The following is a 19,295-nucleotide window of genomic DNA, read 5'->3' as shown; positions in this document are numbered from 1 at the left end:
CACAAGCTCACACCCGGCATCTGTACAAGACAATGCATCCACATCTGCGTATTTTCATTCAACATTCTAGAGGTTACACCGGTTATTAATGTACCAACATTTCACATTTGTAATGGCTTATCATGCGCTCTCATTACCCTCCGATCTTGAATTGTTAATCACTTATATATGCTGCCTACACAAATGTATTCTCGACATTTCATTAACCTTCATTAATGATTTTTTGGTGTTGCGATTTTTTTCCGTCGTGTATGTACGAAAAGGCCAAGCGTAAAATCGTGGTATTGGGTGCCTTGGTGCGTCGTTCCTATTTGACCTAGAAACGTGGGGTAGAATGTTTTTGGTGTAGCCCAGCCCAGCGGCCATTTGTATAGCCATTCGAACATCTGTCTTACTGTAGCTTTGTTAGAGTATATCAAGCAAGGTTCGAATGACGAATCTGAGCGGGCGCCCAGGCAAATTGTGGAAATCTATTAATCACTTTTGCAACATATTGTAATTGGGCTGAAATTCATTTGTATATGCACCGTTCGGATTATACGTGTAATAACAGTCACCTCTAAATAACTGCGGACTGGAGCGAGAATGATGTTTAAAATTTGGCCCACCACCGTATCGGCCCTTGAGCTAAGATAAGTTTTATCGTTTCAAAAATATCTTATTTCGTTTGCATTTTACGCCCAAAAAACTCGCTCTTCTAGGAGCTTTCTGAAACGCGCCACTTCTATACTTTAAACTTGTACGAATCGGTTCACATTTTGTAAGACGACAGACAAATGTATGTAGTTCCTGGTCGTCGTGTTGTTTTGAGAAAGCTTTATGCTTTGACACGATATAAGAAACATGGTTCGAAAGACAATACAAATCCTATATCCGATGATTCGTCGCCTGAGTCAACATAAATCTACATTGTTTGCCAAGCTATAGCGCACTAATGTCAAAATTATGGAACATAGAAACTTGGAAAGTAGAATGAAAATTTACATCGGTTACAAGCTACGGCAGTCCAGTGTCAAAGTTATGGTACATAAAAACTCAGGAACCAGTCTGAAAAATGCTCCTAACACAGCACAAAAATTTAGTCATAGTGAGGGATATAAAACAGGGGATGAAGCTTTTAGACTTGTACGCAGCTATGTATTTTTTTTGTTGACATAATCGCCACTTTTTTTACGAGTTAACCTAAATTCCTGGCAGAAACATTTCCCGTGTCTCAAAAGAGTTGCCAAAGTTCTCTGTCGAAACTTAGTGATGAATTTTATGCTGCTAAGACAGCGCCTTAAATTTCTAAAGGAGATTAAGGTTAAGGGGATGCTGACTGAAGTACACTAAGAAATGAGAGCGGTGGATGAGTGTCGCAGTTTGGTAAGCCAAATAACCGACGATGACAGAAGTAATAGGATATAAAATACAGACTTGCAATAACAAGAAAAGATTTTCTGAAAACCAGGAATATTTTGCTATGTAAAATAAATTTAAATATTAGGAGCTCTCTTCTAAAAGTATTCGTCTGGAATGTTGCCTCGTACTGAAGCTGAACGTGAACGGTAAACAATAGAGACAAGAAGAGGAAGCTTTATATATGTGGTGCTACAGAAAAATGCTGACGATTGGATGGATACATTGGATGACTAATGAAGAAGTACTGAATGTGCTAAAAGATGGCGTTATGTTGTCGTGAAGAAACCACGTTTGGCTCGTAGATGAAAATTCATGAATACACGACTGTTGCCGCTACTTGTTTTTAGAACTGAAGTGTGCTCGTGCTAGGGTAGTAGCCGGGGCCTAGGTGTGGGGGAGGGGAGGGGGGTTAAAATTTGTAGAGGGAGATCAAAGCTCAAACGCTTTAACCAGGTTCATCTGGCTGTACGTTGCAATGATCGTGCGTAGACGAAGAGCCTTGCTCACGGTAGACTAGCGATAAAATCTTCATCGAGTCAGGTGTAGGTAAATGGCTAAACATAATGTAACATATGACACAATCAGCGAAAGACAAGCTCTCGCCCGCCGGTGTGGCCGAGCGGTTCTAGGCGCCACAGTCTGGAACCGCACGACCGCTACGGTCGCAGGTTCGAATCCTGCCTCGGGCATGGATGTGTGTGATGTCCTTAGGTTAGTTAGGTTTAAGTAATTCTAAGTTCTAGGGGACTGATAAGCTCAGACGTTAAGTCCCATAGTGCTCAGAGCCATTTCAACCATTTTTGACAATCTCTCGAACTATTATTTGAGAATTTTGTCGGCAAGTTGGTTTGGAAAAGCATCGACAGTGGCGCCTCCGACCGTAATTGCTGAAAATGGCGGCGAATTAGGCAGAGGATGTAATTTGCGTGCTAGAATTTGCACATTGCGAATCGGTAGTGAAGGCGCAAAGAGCTTTCCATTCTAAGTTTCACAAGACACAACCAGTTTACAATAGCATCGTGAATTGGGACAAGGAATTCGAGAAGGATGGTTCGATGCAAAACGGCTACGGCCGACGGGACGTGTCACAACAGACAGTGGATAGTCTGAAATGGGTGATCTTGCGAAATCCCGCTCTCGAGCTAATGCAGAATTGAATATTTCTCAACAAAGTGTGGAAAATTGCTCGTAAGTGGTAAGAATGGCTCTGAGCACAATGGGACTTAACATCTGTGGTCATCAGTCCCCTAGAACTTAGAACTACTAAAACCTATCTAACCTAAGGACATCACACAACACCCAGTCATCACGAGGCAGAGAAAATCCCTGACCCCGCCGGGAATCTAACCCGGGAACCCGGGCGTGGAAAGCATGAGTAAGTGGTAAGAATTAAGCCGTATGAACTGCAGCTTCGTCATGCCGTAAACCTTGACGACAAATTGCACCATCTGTAGATCTGGAGTGATATGCAGAACCGTCTTGAAAATGACGACCTCCCAAGAAACTTAGTCTTGAAAGACTTAATCTCTTTTCATCTTTGGGCGAAAGACAACCGACATAACGCAAGCACTTGGGGGACAGATAATGCTTTTGCAACTGTCTAACATATCCGGGATTTAAAGAAAGTTAACGTGTTCTGTGCCGTCTATGGACCTTTTCCTTCCCTGAGAGAACTTTCAAAGAAATACCTCTCTCTGTATGCTGCAATTGTGGCTCACGCCACAACCTGACACAGGTACCAGAGATTTCATCTCTCAACAAGATGGCATTCGTCTATATTTTCACAATTGTGTTAGACATTGTGTGAATGAGACGTTGCCGTGCTGGGCAGGTCGTGTTGCTGCTGCTGACCTGTGGATTACTCGAGTGGCCATTACGGTCGCTGGTAAATAAATGCGTAATTGTACAACGTATACTATCACAAGAACACTATTGTGTAAACTATAGTTGAACTGACATAATGGCATGCCTTCACAAACTTCTTTAACAAATTTGTTGATTGCTATTAGACCTGACCCATACAACCAGGGTTTGAATGACTTTTTAACATTTATATGTGCAGCAGTTTGAAACCGTTAAGAGAAAACATAGGATACAAGTACTGCAGCAGAAGTCCAGTGATATTTCAAGTAATAAAACATAGTTTCAGAGCTGAAGTCTTCGCACAAGCTGCCAGAATTAGAATCCAGACGGGATTAGCAACATCTCAGTTCAAAACTAAATTCTGTGAAGCTTGTGACAAGAAAGAATTAATATAAAAATGATCTGGAGGCATAAGGTCTCTAGAACTAAGCAAACCCTGTCGAAAAATGTTACTAACTAGTAACTGTAGGAAGCACTACGCTAGAAAGTTCAAATCCTAACAGGACAGTTGCAAGCTAAAATGTTGAGATTTCAGCTCAAATTTAAGTCCCACAAACACAGCCGAATATTAAGCTTCCAGTATGACGACAACACAGCCAATTGCTGTGTATCGCAGATGAAAACAAAGTCCAGAATTCATACAAGTCTACTTGCGAAAACACTAACGCGAAGCTTTCTCTCATCGTTACGGTGGCTCCAAAGTGAGTTCCTGCTTGAAGAAATGCATAAAAATCCGGCAGCTGAGTCAGGGAGCAACTTGGATCGAACTGCCTGCTTACGGAGTGTGCACCGTCCTAAAGTACAACACTCGGCGCCAGGATACAGTTGGTCTTGCTTTCTGGCATGTGGTGAACACTGAAAAAGTCTCTGCTGGCACTTCGATCGCCGTCTGGTGGTAGCTCTCAAGTGGCACATGCAAGGTGTTTCTTTTTAACTGAAGCCACTGAAATATCTCGAAAACCTCACATCGAATCGAACAAAGTTCCGGTTACAATTACCCAATTACTTTGTCGCGGACCGGGACATTCAGTGATGGCACCCCCCCCCCCCCCCCCGACCACAGCCCGTACGAGGGAGTGCAGAGGGCAATCTTCAATGGGAACTCCCGTTTTTTATAGCAGTTTACGATACTGCAGCAAATTCTACTTATGTTTTGTCTAAAGCGTTTTCTTCGTTTTGAACAGATGGTGCTGTCATCGGAGGAATAGAAATGGGTACACAATCGTAATTTACGACATGCTACTCCTACGCTCTTGAATATTCAATGGCACGTGGGACCCAACCTCCAAGCTGTCAGGGTATGACAGGCCAGTATTTCATAACTTCTGATTGGGAAACCCATTTGCAACGTTGTATTCCTCCGATATATCGAACAGGGGACTACCACTCGACGTGCCATTGTGGCCGTGGCTCGATGCGAATGCTACTCTGCTTTCCAATTAGAGCAAGTGTTCAAACGTAGTGTCGCCAACTTAATACACTTAGTGGCCGGCGTTTCAAATGACCGTATACAGGACAAAAGCGTACTTGCGGGAATGTCAACACAGGCGTTTCTGATGCGGTCGAACATTTCTTCATGGCCTGTTGGCACTTGCTGGTACACCTTTTCTTTTAATTATCCCCACAGAAAGAAATCCGTCAACGTCAAATCCGGCGACCTTGTGGGCTAATTAATAGGGCCACCTCTTCCGATCCACCGACCAGTGTAAACACGGTCTAATACCTCCCGTGCTTCAATTGCGTAATGTGCTGGGCTACCGTCATGCTGAATCAACGTAAGCTATCGAACATCCTGGGCGACACCCTGCAGTAGTACCGGTAGTTCCTGCTCCAAAAGCGTTCCATTTTTGCGTCCTTTCAACGTGTCGTCGATAAAATATGGACCAGTGAGTTTGTTGCTTATGAAGCCACACCATACGCCAACCGATTAAGGATGTAGACGGTCACTTTGTCGTAACCAGTGGGGATTTTCAACGCTCCAGTAATGCGTGTTACCCCGTTTAAAGCTACCAAGGTTTGTGAACGTAGACTCGTCGGAAAATAATACCTCGGCAAAGAACATAGGGGTCGTTTCAATTTGTTGAAATGCCCATTCACAAAACACTACCGGGTTATGGAAACTGGTACCATCTTGATACTGTAACACAGGGTATGGATGATGCTATGACGATGCAGTATTGTGACAATTCTGCCTGCGGGCATACCACAATTGCGGTGTAATTCCGTGTGCTTATCCGTGGATTATAGTGCACTGCCCTAGTATAGCTATTTCATTAGTTTCTCCTGCAACACTTTTGCTACGCTTCCTTTTGTCGACTTGTAAACTGACATCAGACATAAAGGCGTTCGCAACCTTGTGAAAGAACGTACGAGAGGAATCTTTCTCTGGAAAACGCTCGGCATGCAGAACAACAGCAGCCTCAACATTTCTCCCACACTCTCCGTAAATCATGGTCATCTGTAATTTCTGCTGTGGCTGCGCATGAGTAACCGCGATTCGCTGTTACTCATTCGTGTCCTATACAACTGTAGTGCCCTTAGTGCCATATTTATATATTGTTTTAAAATTTTGACCATACCTGTTACGTATTCAGGTGGAAAATGTTTTAATTGGCCTTTTAATGTTTTGACTAGAGTGATGTCGCTGAAATTTCCGTTTAACCACATGTAAGGTAACTGTTTCTTCTGAAGAAGGCGCCCATAGTTGGCGTTGAAAACTAGCTAAAGAATTTTAAATTCTGTTTGCAACCGGGTGGCTGGAAATTTGTGACATTGTAATTAAGTACGGTTGCTGATCACAGCCATTTTCAAAACATTCAGTTATGTAACTGTATTCGTAATTTCCTGTCGAGAGGTCACAGTTCCTAGTAATTGACATAAAGTCATCGAGTAAAACAGATGTGATTTCTGGCTTTCCTCCAGTCCTTTGCTGTTTCTTATCCACATAAACGATCTAGGAGCCCGTCTTAGGTGGTTTTCAGACGATGCTGTCGTTTATCGGATAGTAAAGTCATCATAAAAACGAAATAAATTGCAAACCGATTGAGAAAAGATAGCTGTACAGTGCAAAAATTGACAACGAAAACTGTGAGGTCGATCACATGAGTGCTGAAAGGAATCTGTTGAACTTCGGTTATAAGATAAATCTAAAGGCCGTAAATTCAACCAAATATCTAGGAATCAAAATTACGAACAAACTGAATCGGAAGGCCCACATAGAAAATGTTGCGTGGAAGGCAAACCAATGACTGCGTGTTACAGGCAGGACACTGAGAAAATGTAACAGATGTACTAAAGAGACTGCCTACATTACGCCTGTCCGTTCTCTTTTATAATACTGCTGCGCGGTGTGGGACCCTTACCAGATAGGATTCACGGCGTACATCGAGAAAGCCTGAAGAAGGGCAGCACGTTTGGATCATCGAGAAATAGGGGAGAGAGAGTCACTGACATGATACGGGATTTAGGGAAGACATCATCCAAACAAAGGCGTTTTTCGATGCGGCAGAATCTTCCCACGAAATTTCAGTTACAAATTTTCTCTTCTGAATGCGAAAATATTTTGTTGACGCCGACCCTACATAGGAAGTAAGGATCACCATGATAAAATAAGGAAAATCAGAGCTCGCACGGGAAGATATAAGTGTTCGTTTCTTCCGCGTGTTCTACATCTACATCCATACTCCGCAAGCCACATGACGGTGTGTGGCGGAGGGTACCCTGAGTACCTCTATGGGATATACCTTCTATTCCAGTCTCGAATTGTTCGTGGAAAGAAGGATTGCGGGTATGCTTCTGTGTGGGCTCTAATCTCTCTGATTTTATCCTCATGGTCTCTTCGCGAGATATACGTAGGAGGGAGAAATATACTGCTTGACTCTTCGGTGAAAGTATGTGCTCGAAACTTCAACAAAAGCGCGTACCGAGCTACTGAGCGTCTCTCCTGCAGAGTCTACCACTGGAGTTTATCTATCACCTCCGTAACGTTTTCGCGATTACTAAATGATCGTGTAACGAAGCGCGATTCTCTCCGTTGGATCTTCTCTATCTCTTCTATCAACCCTATCTGGTACGGATACCACACTGCTGAGCAGTAATCACTGGGCGAACAAGCGTACTGTAACCTACTTCCTTTGTTTTCGGATTCTTCCAATGAATCTCAGTCTGGCATCTGCTTTACCGACGATCAACTTTATGTGGTCATTCCATTTTATATCACTCCTAATGCGTACTCCCAGATAATTTATGGAATTAACTGCTTCCAGTTGCTGACCTGCTATTTTGTAGCTAAATGATAAGGGATCTATCTTTCTATGTATTCGTAGCACATTACACTTGTCTACATTGAGATTCAATTGCCATTCCCTGCACCATGCGTCAATTCGCTGCAGATCCTCCTGCATTTCAGTACAATTTTCCATTGTTACAACCTCTCGATACACCACAGCATCATCCGCAAAAAGCCTCAGCGAATTTCCGATGTCATCCACTAGGTCATTTATGTATATTGTGAATAGCAACGGTCCTACGACACTCCCCTGCGGCACACCTGAAATCACTCTTACTTCGGAAGACTTCTCTCCATTGAGAAAGACATGCTGCCTTCTGTTATCTAGGAACTCCTCAATCCAATCACACAATTGATCTGATAGTCCGTATGCTCTTACTTTGTTCATTAAACGACTGTGGGGAACTGTATCGAACGCCTTGCGGAAGTCAAGAAACACGGCATCTACCTGTGAACCCGTGTCTATGGCCCTCTGAGTCTCGTGGACGAATAGCGCGAGCTGAGTTTCACACGACCGTCTTTTTCGAAACCCATGTTGATTCTCACAGAGTAGATTTCTAGTCGTTGTGCAGGTGACCCTGGGTGGGATTGGGAGGGAGTGCAATTTTATGACATAGTGTCTCTTACTTCTTTTATAACGTTTTAGATTTTTTAATCACATTCAATCACATTCAATTACTAGGAACTGTGACCTCTCGTCAGTCGCCTAGAACTTAGAACTACTTAAACCTAACTAACCTAAGGACATCACACACATCCATGCCCGAGGCAGGATTCGAACCTGCGACCGTAGCGGTCGCTCGGCTCCAGACTGTAGCGCCTAGAACCGCACGCCCACTCCGGCCGGCGAAAGCACAGCGGGACCGCGTCGGAATGCGGGCGCTTCGTGTGACTGAGCCTTTAACAGCGGCTCAGCTTGCGTTCAACCAGTACCTCAATGTCTAAATGCCTCTGTGGTGGGTTTACCTTGCCTTCGTTCGTAAGCGAGACAATGCGGGAGACGCCACCCGCCGACAATGAGAACAGCGGGACCCGCGAGGCAGAGGATACTCTCGAAAAGGGACAATAGTGCGGGGCGCGCGGCCCGCTTCCCGTCACCCGAGGCGGGACCGCCGCGCGCCGCTGTCAGCCGCACTCGCTCGTGCATTATGCGAGCACACGTCCCTCATTTGGAACGGAGCTGGCTGTGCAGCTGCGCCCCGTGTGTCGGCTGCCCGGGGATAGCGACTCCGAGGCTTCTGCTGCGAGAGAGCGCTCGCCGATATACACTCCTGGAAATTGAAATAAGAACACCGTGAATTCATTGTCCCAGGAAGGGGAAACTTTATTGACACTTTCCTGGGGTCAGATACAACACATGATCACACTGACAGAACCACAGGCACATAGACACAGGCAACAGAGCATGCACAATGTCGGCACTAGTACAGTGTATATCCACCTTTCGCAGCAATGCAGGCTGCTATTCTCCCATGGAGACGATCGTAGAGATGCTGGATGTAGTCCTGTGGAACGGCTTGCCATGCCATTTCCACCTGGCGCCTCAGTTGGACCAGCGTTCGTGCCGGACGTGCAGACCGCGTGAGACGACGCTTCATCCTGTCCCAAACATGCTCAATGGGGGACAGATCCGGAGATCTTACTGGCCAGGGTAGTTGACTTACACCTTCTAGAGCACGTTGGGTGGCACGGGATACATGCGGACGTGCATTGTCCTGTTGGAACAGCAAGTTCCCTTGCCGGTCTAGGAATGGTAGAACGATGGGTTCGATGACGGTTTGGATGTACCGTGCACTATTCAGTGTCCCCTCGACGATCACCAGAGGTGTACGACCAGTGTAGGAGGTCGCTCCCCACACCATGATGCCGGGTGTTGGCCCTGCGTGCCTCGGTCGTATGCAGTCCTGATTCTGGCGCTCACCTGCACGGCGCCAAACACGCATACGACCATCATTGGCACCAAGGCAGAAGCGACTCTCATCGCTGAAGACGACACGTCTCCATTCGTCCCTCCATTCACGCCTCTCGCAACACCAGTGGAGGCGGGCTGCACGATGTTGGGGCGTGAGCGGAAGACGGCCTAACGGTGTGCGGGACCGTAGCCCAGCTTCATGGAGACGGTTGCGAATGGTCCTCGCCGATACCCCAGGAGCAACAGTGTCCCTAATTTGCTGGGAAGTGGCGGTGCGGTCCCCTACGGCACTGCGTAGGATCCTACGGTCTTGGCGTGCATCCGTGCGTCGCTGCGGTCCGGTGCCAGGTCGACGGGCACGTGAACCTTCCGCCGACCACTGGCGACAACATCAATGTACTGTGGAGACCTCACGCCCCACGTGTTGAGCAATTCGGCTGTACGTCCACCCGGCCTCCCGCATGCTCACTATACGCCCTCGCTCAAAGTCCGTCAACTGCACATACGGTTCACGTCCACGCTGTCGCGGCATGCTACCAGTGTTAAAGACTGCGATGGAGCTCCGTATGCCACGGCAAACTGGCTGACACTGACGGCGGCGGTGCACAAATGCTGCGCAGCTAGCGCCATTCGACGGCCAACACCGCGGTTCCTGGTGTGTCCGCTGTGCCGTGCGTGTGATCATTGCTTGTACAGCCCTCTCGCAGTGTCCCGAGCAAGTATGGTGGGTCTGACACACCGGTGTCAATGTGTTCTTTTTTCTATTTCCAGGAGTGTATTAAACGCAACACTCTGGCGCAAATGACTACCGCGCAACTCTCTTCATCTACGCAGTTTTTACAGGTGGTATCATAAGGTTTAGATTTTTCTTTTTATTTGTATGACTCGTTAGTCTTCTGAATGCTTTCGTGAGGCCCGAGACGGTCACCGGCCTGCTGTGGCCGAGCGGTTCTAGGCGCTTCAGTCTGGAACCGCACGACCGCTACGGTCGCAGGTTCGAATCCTGCCTCGGGCATGGATGTGTGTGATGTCCTTCGGTTAGTTACGTTTCAGTAGTTCTACGTTCTAGGGCACTGATGACCTCAAATGTTAAGTCCCACAGTGCTCAGAGCCATTTTGAACGATTTTGTCTTTGTCCCATCCTTTTGATCTCAGTGTAGCACTTGTTGTTGGCTGTACTCCAGTCTTCCCCTACAGTATTTACCCACTGAAGTTCCCTCAGTGCAGACTGTTGACGGAGGTACAAGTGTACTGAACAGATTACCAGGTATGTGAGTGGCTCGAAGACATCTGAAGTAATAGAAAACAGTACGTTGTCCTCGTTCGTGAGTATTCGTCAGGAATGCCCCAGCAAAGTATGACAGAACGGCCCTTGTTCTGTATACAGGGTGGTCCATTGATCATGACTGGGCCAACTATCTCACGAAACAAGCATCAAACGAAAACACTACAAAGAACGAAACTTGTCTAGCTTGAAGGGGGAACCCAGATGACGCTATGGTTGCCCGCCAGATAGCGCTGCCATACGTCAAGCGGATATCAACTGCGTTTTTTTTAAAAATAGGGACACCCATTTTTATTACATATTCGTATAGTCCGCAAAGAAATTTGAATATTTTAGTTGGACCACTTTTTTCGCTTTGTGATAGATGGCGCTGTAATAGTCATAAACATGGGGGTTCCTATATAAAAAAAACAGTTGATATCCTTTTGACCTATGGCAGAACCATCTAGCTGGCCAACCATAACGCCATCTGGTTTCTCCCTTCAAGCTAGACGAGTTTCGTTCTTTGTAGTTTTTTCGTTTGATTCTTATTTCGTGAGATATTTGGCCCGGTCACTATCAATGGACCACCGTGTATAGGTCAAACGACACGAACGCTCCAGGAACGTTGTGTAGAACACGAAAGACACACCCGTCTGCGTCAACCCTTAAAATCAACGGTAGAAGAACATTGCATTTCCATGGGACATTCAATGGAATACAGTAATACCAAAATCTTAGCACCAGTTTCCAGCTTCTGCGGCTCTGTAATTAAAGAATCCTTGGAAATATGTCATACTGACAATTTAAAGCATCATGATAACGGCTTTCAGCTGGATAAAAATTGGAATTCAATTATTAAAATTACGCAGTCACAGCGCAATCGACATGCTCAGTCGATACTCAGCGATTAGACTGTTCTTACTTCACCACTGAGGGCAGCACACCCTGCTAAGCTGCCACGCGCAAGTCACCTCCTAACGCATGCACCGTAAACCGACAGTACGGCTCGCATGCGCGGAATTTGCCATAAATACCATGACTGCATCAGGTCTCTTCACCTCCCCCCTCTCTGCTCCCTTCTCTCCCCCGAGTCCTTTTGAATTTCCCTCCTCTTCCTCTTCTCATTCCCTCTCGCGTCTGCCCTGCCCCTCCCCCCCTTTATGAGTCCTCCCCCTCCTTGGTCCCCCCCTTTTTGTGTTTCCTCTCCTTCCTCCTTGTTTTTTCCCCTCCTCCAGGTCCTCCCCCCCCCCCCCCCCCATCTGCCTTTGGCTCGGGAGTGTCATATTTGTGCCGCCATTTTCGTGCAGTGTTTTACAGTGTGTGTTTTTTCAGTGAGTGTTCCGTGTTGTGTCTTTAGGGAAGTGTAGCGAACAGCCATCTTACTGTCGCTGGGTGTGATTTTTTTTTTCTCTTGCGTACAGAAACCAGACTGTCGCCATGTTTTTCAATTGTGTGTCTACTATGTTACTGTGTATTTTATCAACATTGCCAACCCCTTTTGCTTTCTGTTTTAACTTTCCGAATTTTTACGCCATTTTACACTTTAAGTCGCCATTTTATCGCCTATGTTTTCCTTGTTTCTTTCTTCCTCCTTTTCTTAAAAAAAGTCTGTAGGCTATAGAGCAGCGTACTAAGCTGCTGCCAGCCCGCCCCCTTTGTGGGGAATTGAAAATCAATAAAGAAAAAAAAACACGTCTCTTCACCTGGATTCCTCATCCCCGCTCCATCCAATTCAAAGCCCACAGCCCTCCTCAAACTCCTCTCTGGCCGGACATGGGGATTGCACCTCTCTACCATTCTCCACACCTACAAATCGTTAATCCGTCCCATCCTCTGTTATGCCAGTCCTGCCTGGATATCCGCCCCCCCCCTTTTTAAATTCTATAAGTCCCTCCTGATCCCCGAGCGCCATGCACTCTACCTCACCTTCCATATAAGCCTCCCGTTCTCCTCTACGACCTGATTCCTTTCCCCCATCTGCTCCTCTTCCTCGAACATAACTGCATACTCTACTCCTCCCGCCACCTTGATCCCCCTCATCCCCTGGTTGCTCCTCTCCTCTCCAACCCCCACCCTCTGCCACGCCTTCACTGTTATGTCAACCCTACCCACCATCTCTACACCCTTCAACTCCTTTCCTGAGGTGCCTTCTGTCAACTCCCCCTCCCTGATGCTGCCCTCTCTCCCTCCATTTATCCCTCCTATCAACTCTGATCTTCACCCCCCCCCCTTCCTTTCCTCTGTCCGTTTCCTGGGATCACTCTTCTCCTCCCCCCTGCACCCCTCCACCCTGTTTTTACCCGCCTACCTACTCTTTGCCTCCCTTCTCTCCCCTGAGTCCTTTCGTCTTTTCCTTCCTCTGTCTTTCCCCATTCCCTCTCGTGTCTACCCTCCTCCCCCTTTCTGAGTCCTCTCCCTTCGTCGTCGTCCCCCCGCCTTTCTTTTTTTCCTCTCCTCCCCCCCCCATTTTCTTCCCCCTCCTATCTGCCTTCACCTGTGGAGTGTCATCTTCGTGCCAACCTTTTAGTTCAGTGTTCCTAGTGATTGTTAAGGGTTGTGTGTCTTTTCTGAAGTGCTGCAAAAGGAAATCATGCTGTCATAGGGTGTGATTTTTTTTATCTCTCTTGCAAACAGAATCCAGACAGTCGCCGTGTTTTATTAATTGTCTGTCTACTTTTTCCCTGTCTGCTACCTCTGTATTTTATTATCATCGCCTACCATTAGTTTTATGTTTTAACTTTCCACAATTTTCCGCCGTTATACATTTAAGTCACTGTTTTATCGCCTATTTTTATTGTTTCTTATCTTCTTATGTTTTAAAAATTCTGTAGTCTGAAAAGCGGCGTACTAAGCTGCTGCCAGCCGTCCCCCTTCGGGGGGAATCGAAATTCAATAAAGGAAAAAAAGGCAGGTCTCTTCAGTACTTCGTCCAATCACCTGAGGATAGCCGGACGTCTTGGGGCCGAAATATCGCGGAAGAACGTTGATGGAAACCGGCTGCAAACCCGAACATTACTGGAAGAAGAAATACGCTGGGAAAATTTCAGAAGTCAGAAGAGCGATTCAGCTAACCAGATTACAACGATGTGTAATGTTTCGTGGCTGATACACACTGAATTAATTATTAATTTTTATTGATAACGAAGGTGGCTCGTCAGTGAGGTGAAACCAGTAATCGATGAAGGAGTTTTAGCAATCTTGACATAGGATTCTTTATCCACACCTTTTAACGTAACAGATCGCCTGTCTCTCGAATTGACGGTGTCAAGTAATGGCGACAGTATTTTTACGAACTTCCAGCATGTTGCACTGCTTGTGGATCAGCAACTTCTGTCAGTCAATACAAAACGAGTGCAAAGTTGTAAATTTCACTTTTTTTATTCGCACGATGACTAATTTCGGCCTGAGACCCATTTTCAGATCATCGTAACATAGTCAAAACTGTTCGTTGCACATTTTTGACACGGTTTCCTCATCTTCGGAAATACCATTTTTGATTATGTTACGATGATTTGAAGGTGGGTCTCGAGGCCCGAAACTAATCATCGGGTGAATAATAATAAAAAAAAGTAAAGTTTGCAACTCCGAGCTGGTTTTTCGTTGTACTGACAAAACTTTTACTAGCAAAGTAAGGCGGAAGCAACGGAGACTGACTGCACTCGCACTGGATGGTTGACAAGGAAAAAATTGTGACTAATCTTTCGGAGAACATTCGTTCCCAATCCAGCAGGATTTCAGCCTTCATTTTAGCAGGACGGTGGCTAGCTACCCACTGGAGAATGTTCTCGATTCGTTGTAGTTGTTTTTGCCCGTCTCTACACTGCCCTAATAGTGGTTGTATGCTTGTTTTTGCAGGTGTCAAGTGAGGCAGTGATCGACGCCCCGCCTCTCCCACCGACTGCCAACGCAGCCAGCGCCACAGGTGTTCCGCGACGCCAGCGCCGCAGGTGGACGCGGCCGTAAGCTGGGCACCTGCTGTGGGCAGTGTTGGTCGCGGGTCGCAGTAGCAGCAGCGTCAGAGGCAACGGCGGCCTATGGAGGGTCGCAGGGCGCGCTCGCGCTGCATCTTCCTGTGCTGCGTGGCGGCGGCGGCGGCCATGTCACTGCTCTACGTCGCCACACTGGACGCCTGGCAGCGGCCCGACCGTGGTAAAGGCCACCTCTCGCATCGCTCCGTAAAGCCGCATCTACTCAGTCCCACTTAACCGTATGAGTTCCAATAACATTTTAAAAAATTATGATATTGCTGTGCCTGTGTTAAGAAGAATGTTGCGATGTACCTTCGGACATACATGCACGTCCGAAGGAACAGCCACTGCAGCGACTACAGCCGTTACGAAATACATTAAATGTATTTGCAGTTGCGAATACGAACAACCATCAGCTATGTATGGGAACGATGACAATGAAAATCTGTGCCGGACTGGGACTCGAACCAGAACTTCCCGCTTTACGCGAGCACTCATCTTAACCGGTAAACCAAAGCGGTTAATGTCCCTAGTACACAATGCGCCTAAACCGTACACCTGTGCACCAGCGCCCCAAGCGTGCATATCTGTAACTACAGGCTGGTTCACGTAGACCTATTACACCATTCACGTGGGATATACCTGGCGCACTTGCGCAGTAGACGATAATAACACTCGAGATGCAGATAGAACTGTCTCATCTGTTGTAAAGTCGTTCGTTCTACCGCGCGAAACACAAGGGGGCGCCGTGTGACATTCGTTCAAAATATTTATGTGAGCTCAAGGTTCCTATTTAATAATAAATTGTTTTTATCATTATTTATTAAGTGATTGTTATTCTCTTACGTAGGTTAATACTGTTCTGAATTACAGACTCGGCAGATACTTTGATATTACGACACATGGTTGCACAGGTATAAGTTCACTATGTGTTGAAAACTATCCGGACAACTGGCTGAAAACGACTTACAAAATCGTGGCGCTCACCATCGGTAATGCTGGAATTCAGTTTGGCGTTGGCCCACCTTCAGCCTTGACAGCTTCCACTCCCGCAGGCATACGTTCAATCAGGTGGTGGAAGGTTTCTTGGGGAACGGAAGCCCGTTCTTCACGGAATGTTGCACTGAGGAGAGGTATCGATGTCGGTCGGTGAGGCCTGACACGAAGTCGGCGTTCCTAAACATCCCAAAGGTGAGCTATAGGATTCAGGTCAGGACTCTGTGCAGGCCAATCTATTAAAGGGATGTTATTGTCGTATAACCACTCCACCACACGCCGTGCATTATGAAAAGATGCTCGATCGTGTTGAAAGATGCACTCGCCATCCCCGAATTGCTCTTCAACAATGGGAACCAAGAATGTGCTTAAGACATGAATGTAGGCCTGTACTTTGGTGGTGCCACGTGAAACAACATGATCAAGTCCCCTCCATGAATAACACTGCTACAACATAACACCACCGCCTCCGAATTTTACTGTTGGCACTACACATCCTGGCAGATGACGTTCACCGGCTATTCGCCATACCCACACCCTGTCATCGGATCGCCACATTGTGTACCGTGATTCGTCACTCCACACAACGTTTTTTCCTTGTTCAGTTGTCCAATGTTTACTCTCCTTACAGCAAGCGATGCGCCGTTTGGCATTTACCGGCGTGATGTGTGGCTTATGAGCAGCCGCTCGACCATGAAATCCAAGTTTTCTTACCTCCCGCCAAACTTTCATAGTCCTTGCAGTGGATCCTGATGCAGTTTGGAATTCCTGTGTAATGCTCTGGATAGATGTGTACCTATTACACGTTACTACCCTCTTTAACTGTCGGCGGTCTCTGTCAGTCAACAGACGAGACTGGCCTGTACGCTTTTGTGCTGTACGTTTCCCTGCACGGTTCCACTTCATTGTCACATCGGAAACAGTACCCTAGGGATGTTTAGGTGTGTTGAAACCTCGCTTAGAAACGTATGACACAAGTGACACCCAATCACCTGACCACGTTCGAAGACGGTGAGTTCCGCGGAGCGCTCCATTCTGCTCTCTCACGATATCTAATGACTACTGACGCGGCTGGTATGGAGTACCTAGCAATTGGTGCCAGCACAATGCACCTAACATGAAAACGTATGTGTTTCGGGTGTCCGGATACTTTTGATAGCACAGTGTATATATAAATTTAAAATTATACAGCAGTTTGCACATTGAGGACCCACTTGTTTTGGAGCTATTTCTCTAGCAGTAGCACTAAATCTTCGGATTACAGCACAACAACGACGAAAACGAAAAGTCAGACGTTGTTAAGTTCGACCCTGGCTGAAAGTAAGGAACGAACGGAGGGGATTATATTCACTGCTTATGAAAGAACTGAGGCCCGAAGATCCGCAAGAATTTCCAAACTTCATGTGGCTGGACATGGCCTGTTCGAGAAGCTGCTGTTTATGATAGAAGATGGAATTAGCAAGACTGGGGCAGTCATGGGGGAGACGGTCTCACCTCGAAAGTAATGATTAAATCATGTTTATACGTTTTGTGATCATACCAACCTAGACCACCAATAAAATACCGGTAAACGCCCTGTTATGTTGCAGGTGGTTGTAACATTACGTTTCCTGGCGAATAGGGAATCTTTTAAGAGTCTGGGTCTTAGCTACAGAGTAGCACAGCCCACCATTTCGAAAGTTGTTGTGGATGTATGCACTGCAACTTGCAGCCCTCGAAAGGACCACTGCTTAAAGGTGTACTACTGTTATATTTCCAAATGCTACTCAGTTTTTCAGTCCTCTTCTATCGCACTGGGCGAAACTCCACGGACTTTGTCGCCTATCAGTGCCAGTTTCTCTTTTCTGGCAAGCTGAAACGAACAAGAGATGCAACCAAAGGAAACATGAACTTTCGTAAGCTAAAGCATTACTAACAAATAGAAAATCACTGTGTGGCGTTATATGCACATTACTCAGAAAGAAACGATTGCCGACGTATCGTATTATGATATAGTGAGTCACACGTACGCCTTTCCTCGCTGTATGCCTGAATTAAGACGCTTAAAGCCTCTTTGCCCCATTTCATTTCAATAATACGAAGTAATCAATACAAAAAATGCTTTCACAAACAACTAGTATAAAAGAAAGTCTACTTAAAAAAAAGATTTTTCTGCATTTATGGAAACCTAATTACTGAAAAAAACGCGAAAAATCCTCAACACGAAAATCTGAAATTAGCTACTAGCCACCAAGCAGTAAGTAAATAACAAGTAGAAAATACTGCGGTGGCCCCTTGTTCACATGCGCGATTTATCGCTGCCTAGTGCGCATGTTCAGATTGAAGGCAGTGTGGAAAAAAAAAACACTTTTCAAGGATGGGGGGTTCCAAAATGGTTCAAATGGCTCTGAGCACTATGGGACTTAACATCTGAGGTCACCAGTCCCCTACACTTAGAACTACTTAAACCTAACTAACCTAAGGACATCACATACATCCATGCCCGAGGCAGGATTCGAACCTGCGACCGTAGCAGCAGCGCGGTTCCGGACTGAAGCGCCTAGAACCACTCGGCCACAGCGGCCGGCGACGGCAATGTAGAACTGCTCTATTCTGGCGCACGGATAATGTGTCTGCTAATTTTCGTAGCTTCACCTGTTCTACCGCTAGATGGCTGTCACGCTAGACCAGTACCGTTCGCACCGGATCGTCGTGTAATACTCGCTTAAGGCGACTGCTAGCGTAAAGCGAGAAATTTGGCTTCGAGTCCTGGTCCGGCACGCATTTTCATTGTCGTCATGCCCTTACACAGCTAATGGTTGTTAGCATTCGCAACTGCGAATATATTTCACATAAAAAAGTTTAATTTTAAAATATTTCCAAAACTGACCTTTATAATCATAGTAAGCAACGAATACAAGAAGAAATTGCCAAAAAATAAACAGTCAATTGTCTTAGCGAGGTGACTTCACTGTGGAACCACTGGGATACACCATTTTCATCCAGCCAACATTTCATAAGATTACTTGAAAGCTATTTCGCATAGTTCCTAGGCAAACTCAAATCTCTAAATTTCCATTAACTTGTATTACCTAACACAAATTGTGGTCCTGAAAACAAGGAAAATGGGCCTAAATGTAATAAATTTATATCAAAACTACGTACTGCTGCAGTGGTTTCCTTTCGAAACCACTCATAGAAGCAATAGTACAAATTCAGATTTACCTGCCGGCCTCGGTGGTCTCGCGGTTCTAGGCGCTCAGTCCGGAACCGCGCGACTGCTACGGTCGCAGGTTCGAATCCTGCCTCGGGCATGGATGTGTGTGATGTCCTTAGGTTAGTTAGGTTTAAGAAGTTCTAAGTGTAGGGGACTGGTGACCTCAGATGTTAAGTCCCATAGTGCTCAGAGCCATTTAAACCTTTTTTTTTCAGATTTACCACTAGATATTTCTGTCTTCCAACAGTATCCATATTTTCAGGCGAAACACATACTGGTACTTAAAAAAATTGATAAAATGGTGTTTCCAGGAAAACCACCGTTGCTCAAAGGGTTACATCCATCCTCCCATTGGTGACTTACCGCCACCCTGTTGCTGAATGTTGCACGAAACTGAAGGCAAA

General features: G+C 46.1%; 1 protein-coding gene across 1 annotated transcript in view; it reads left to right on the top strand.

Annotated features, from left to right (window-relative positions):
- LOC126336801 (uncharacterized) overlaps positions 1–19,295 on the top strand; it is a 156,433-nt gene that overhangs the window by 29,704 nt on the left and 107,434 nt on the right. Inside the window, exon 2 of the mRNA XM_050000836.1 lies at positions 14,587–14,880. Within this exon, the coding sequence (XP_049856793.1) occupies positions 14,766–14,880 (115 nt within the window). The 5' untranslated portion in view covers positions 14,587–14,765. The remainder of the gene's footprint in view (positions 1–14,586; positions 14,881–19,295) is intronic.

This window comes from Schistocerca gregaria, chromosome 2 (genome assembly GCF_023897955.1).
Source record: "Schistocerca gregaria isolate iqSchGreg1 chromosome 2, iqSchGreg1.2, whole genome shotgun sequence".
Taxonomy (NCBI): Eukaryota; Metazoa; Arthropoda; class Insecta; order Orthoptera; family Acrididae; genus Schistocerca; species Schistocerca gregaria.
The sequence above is the reverse complement of the archived record's forward strand: the minus strand, read 5'-3'. Positions and strand labels throughout refer to the sequence as shown.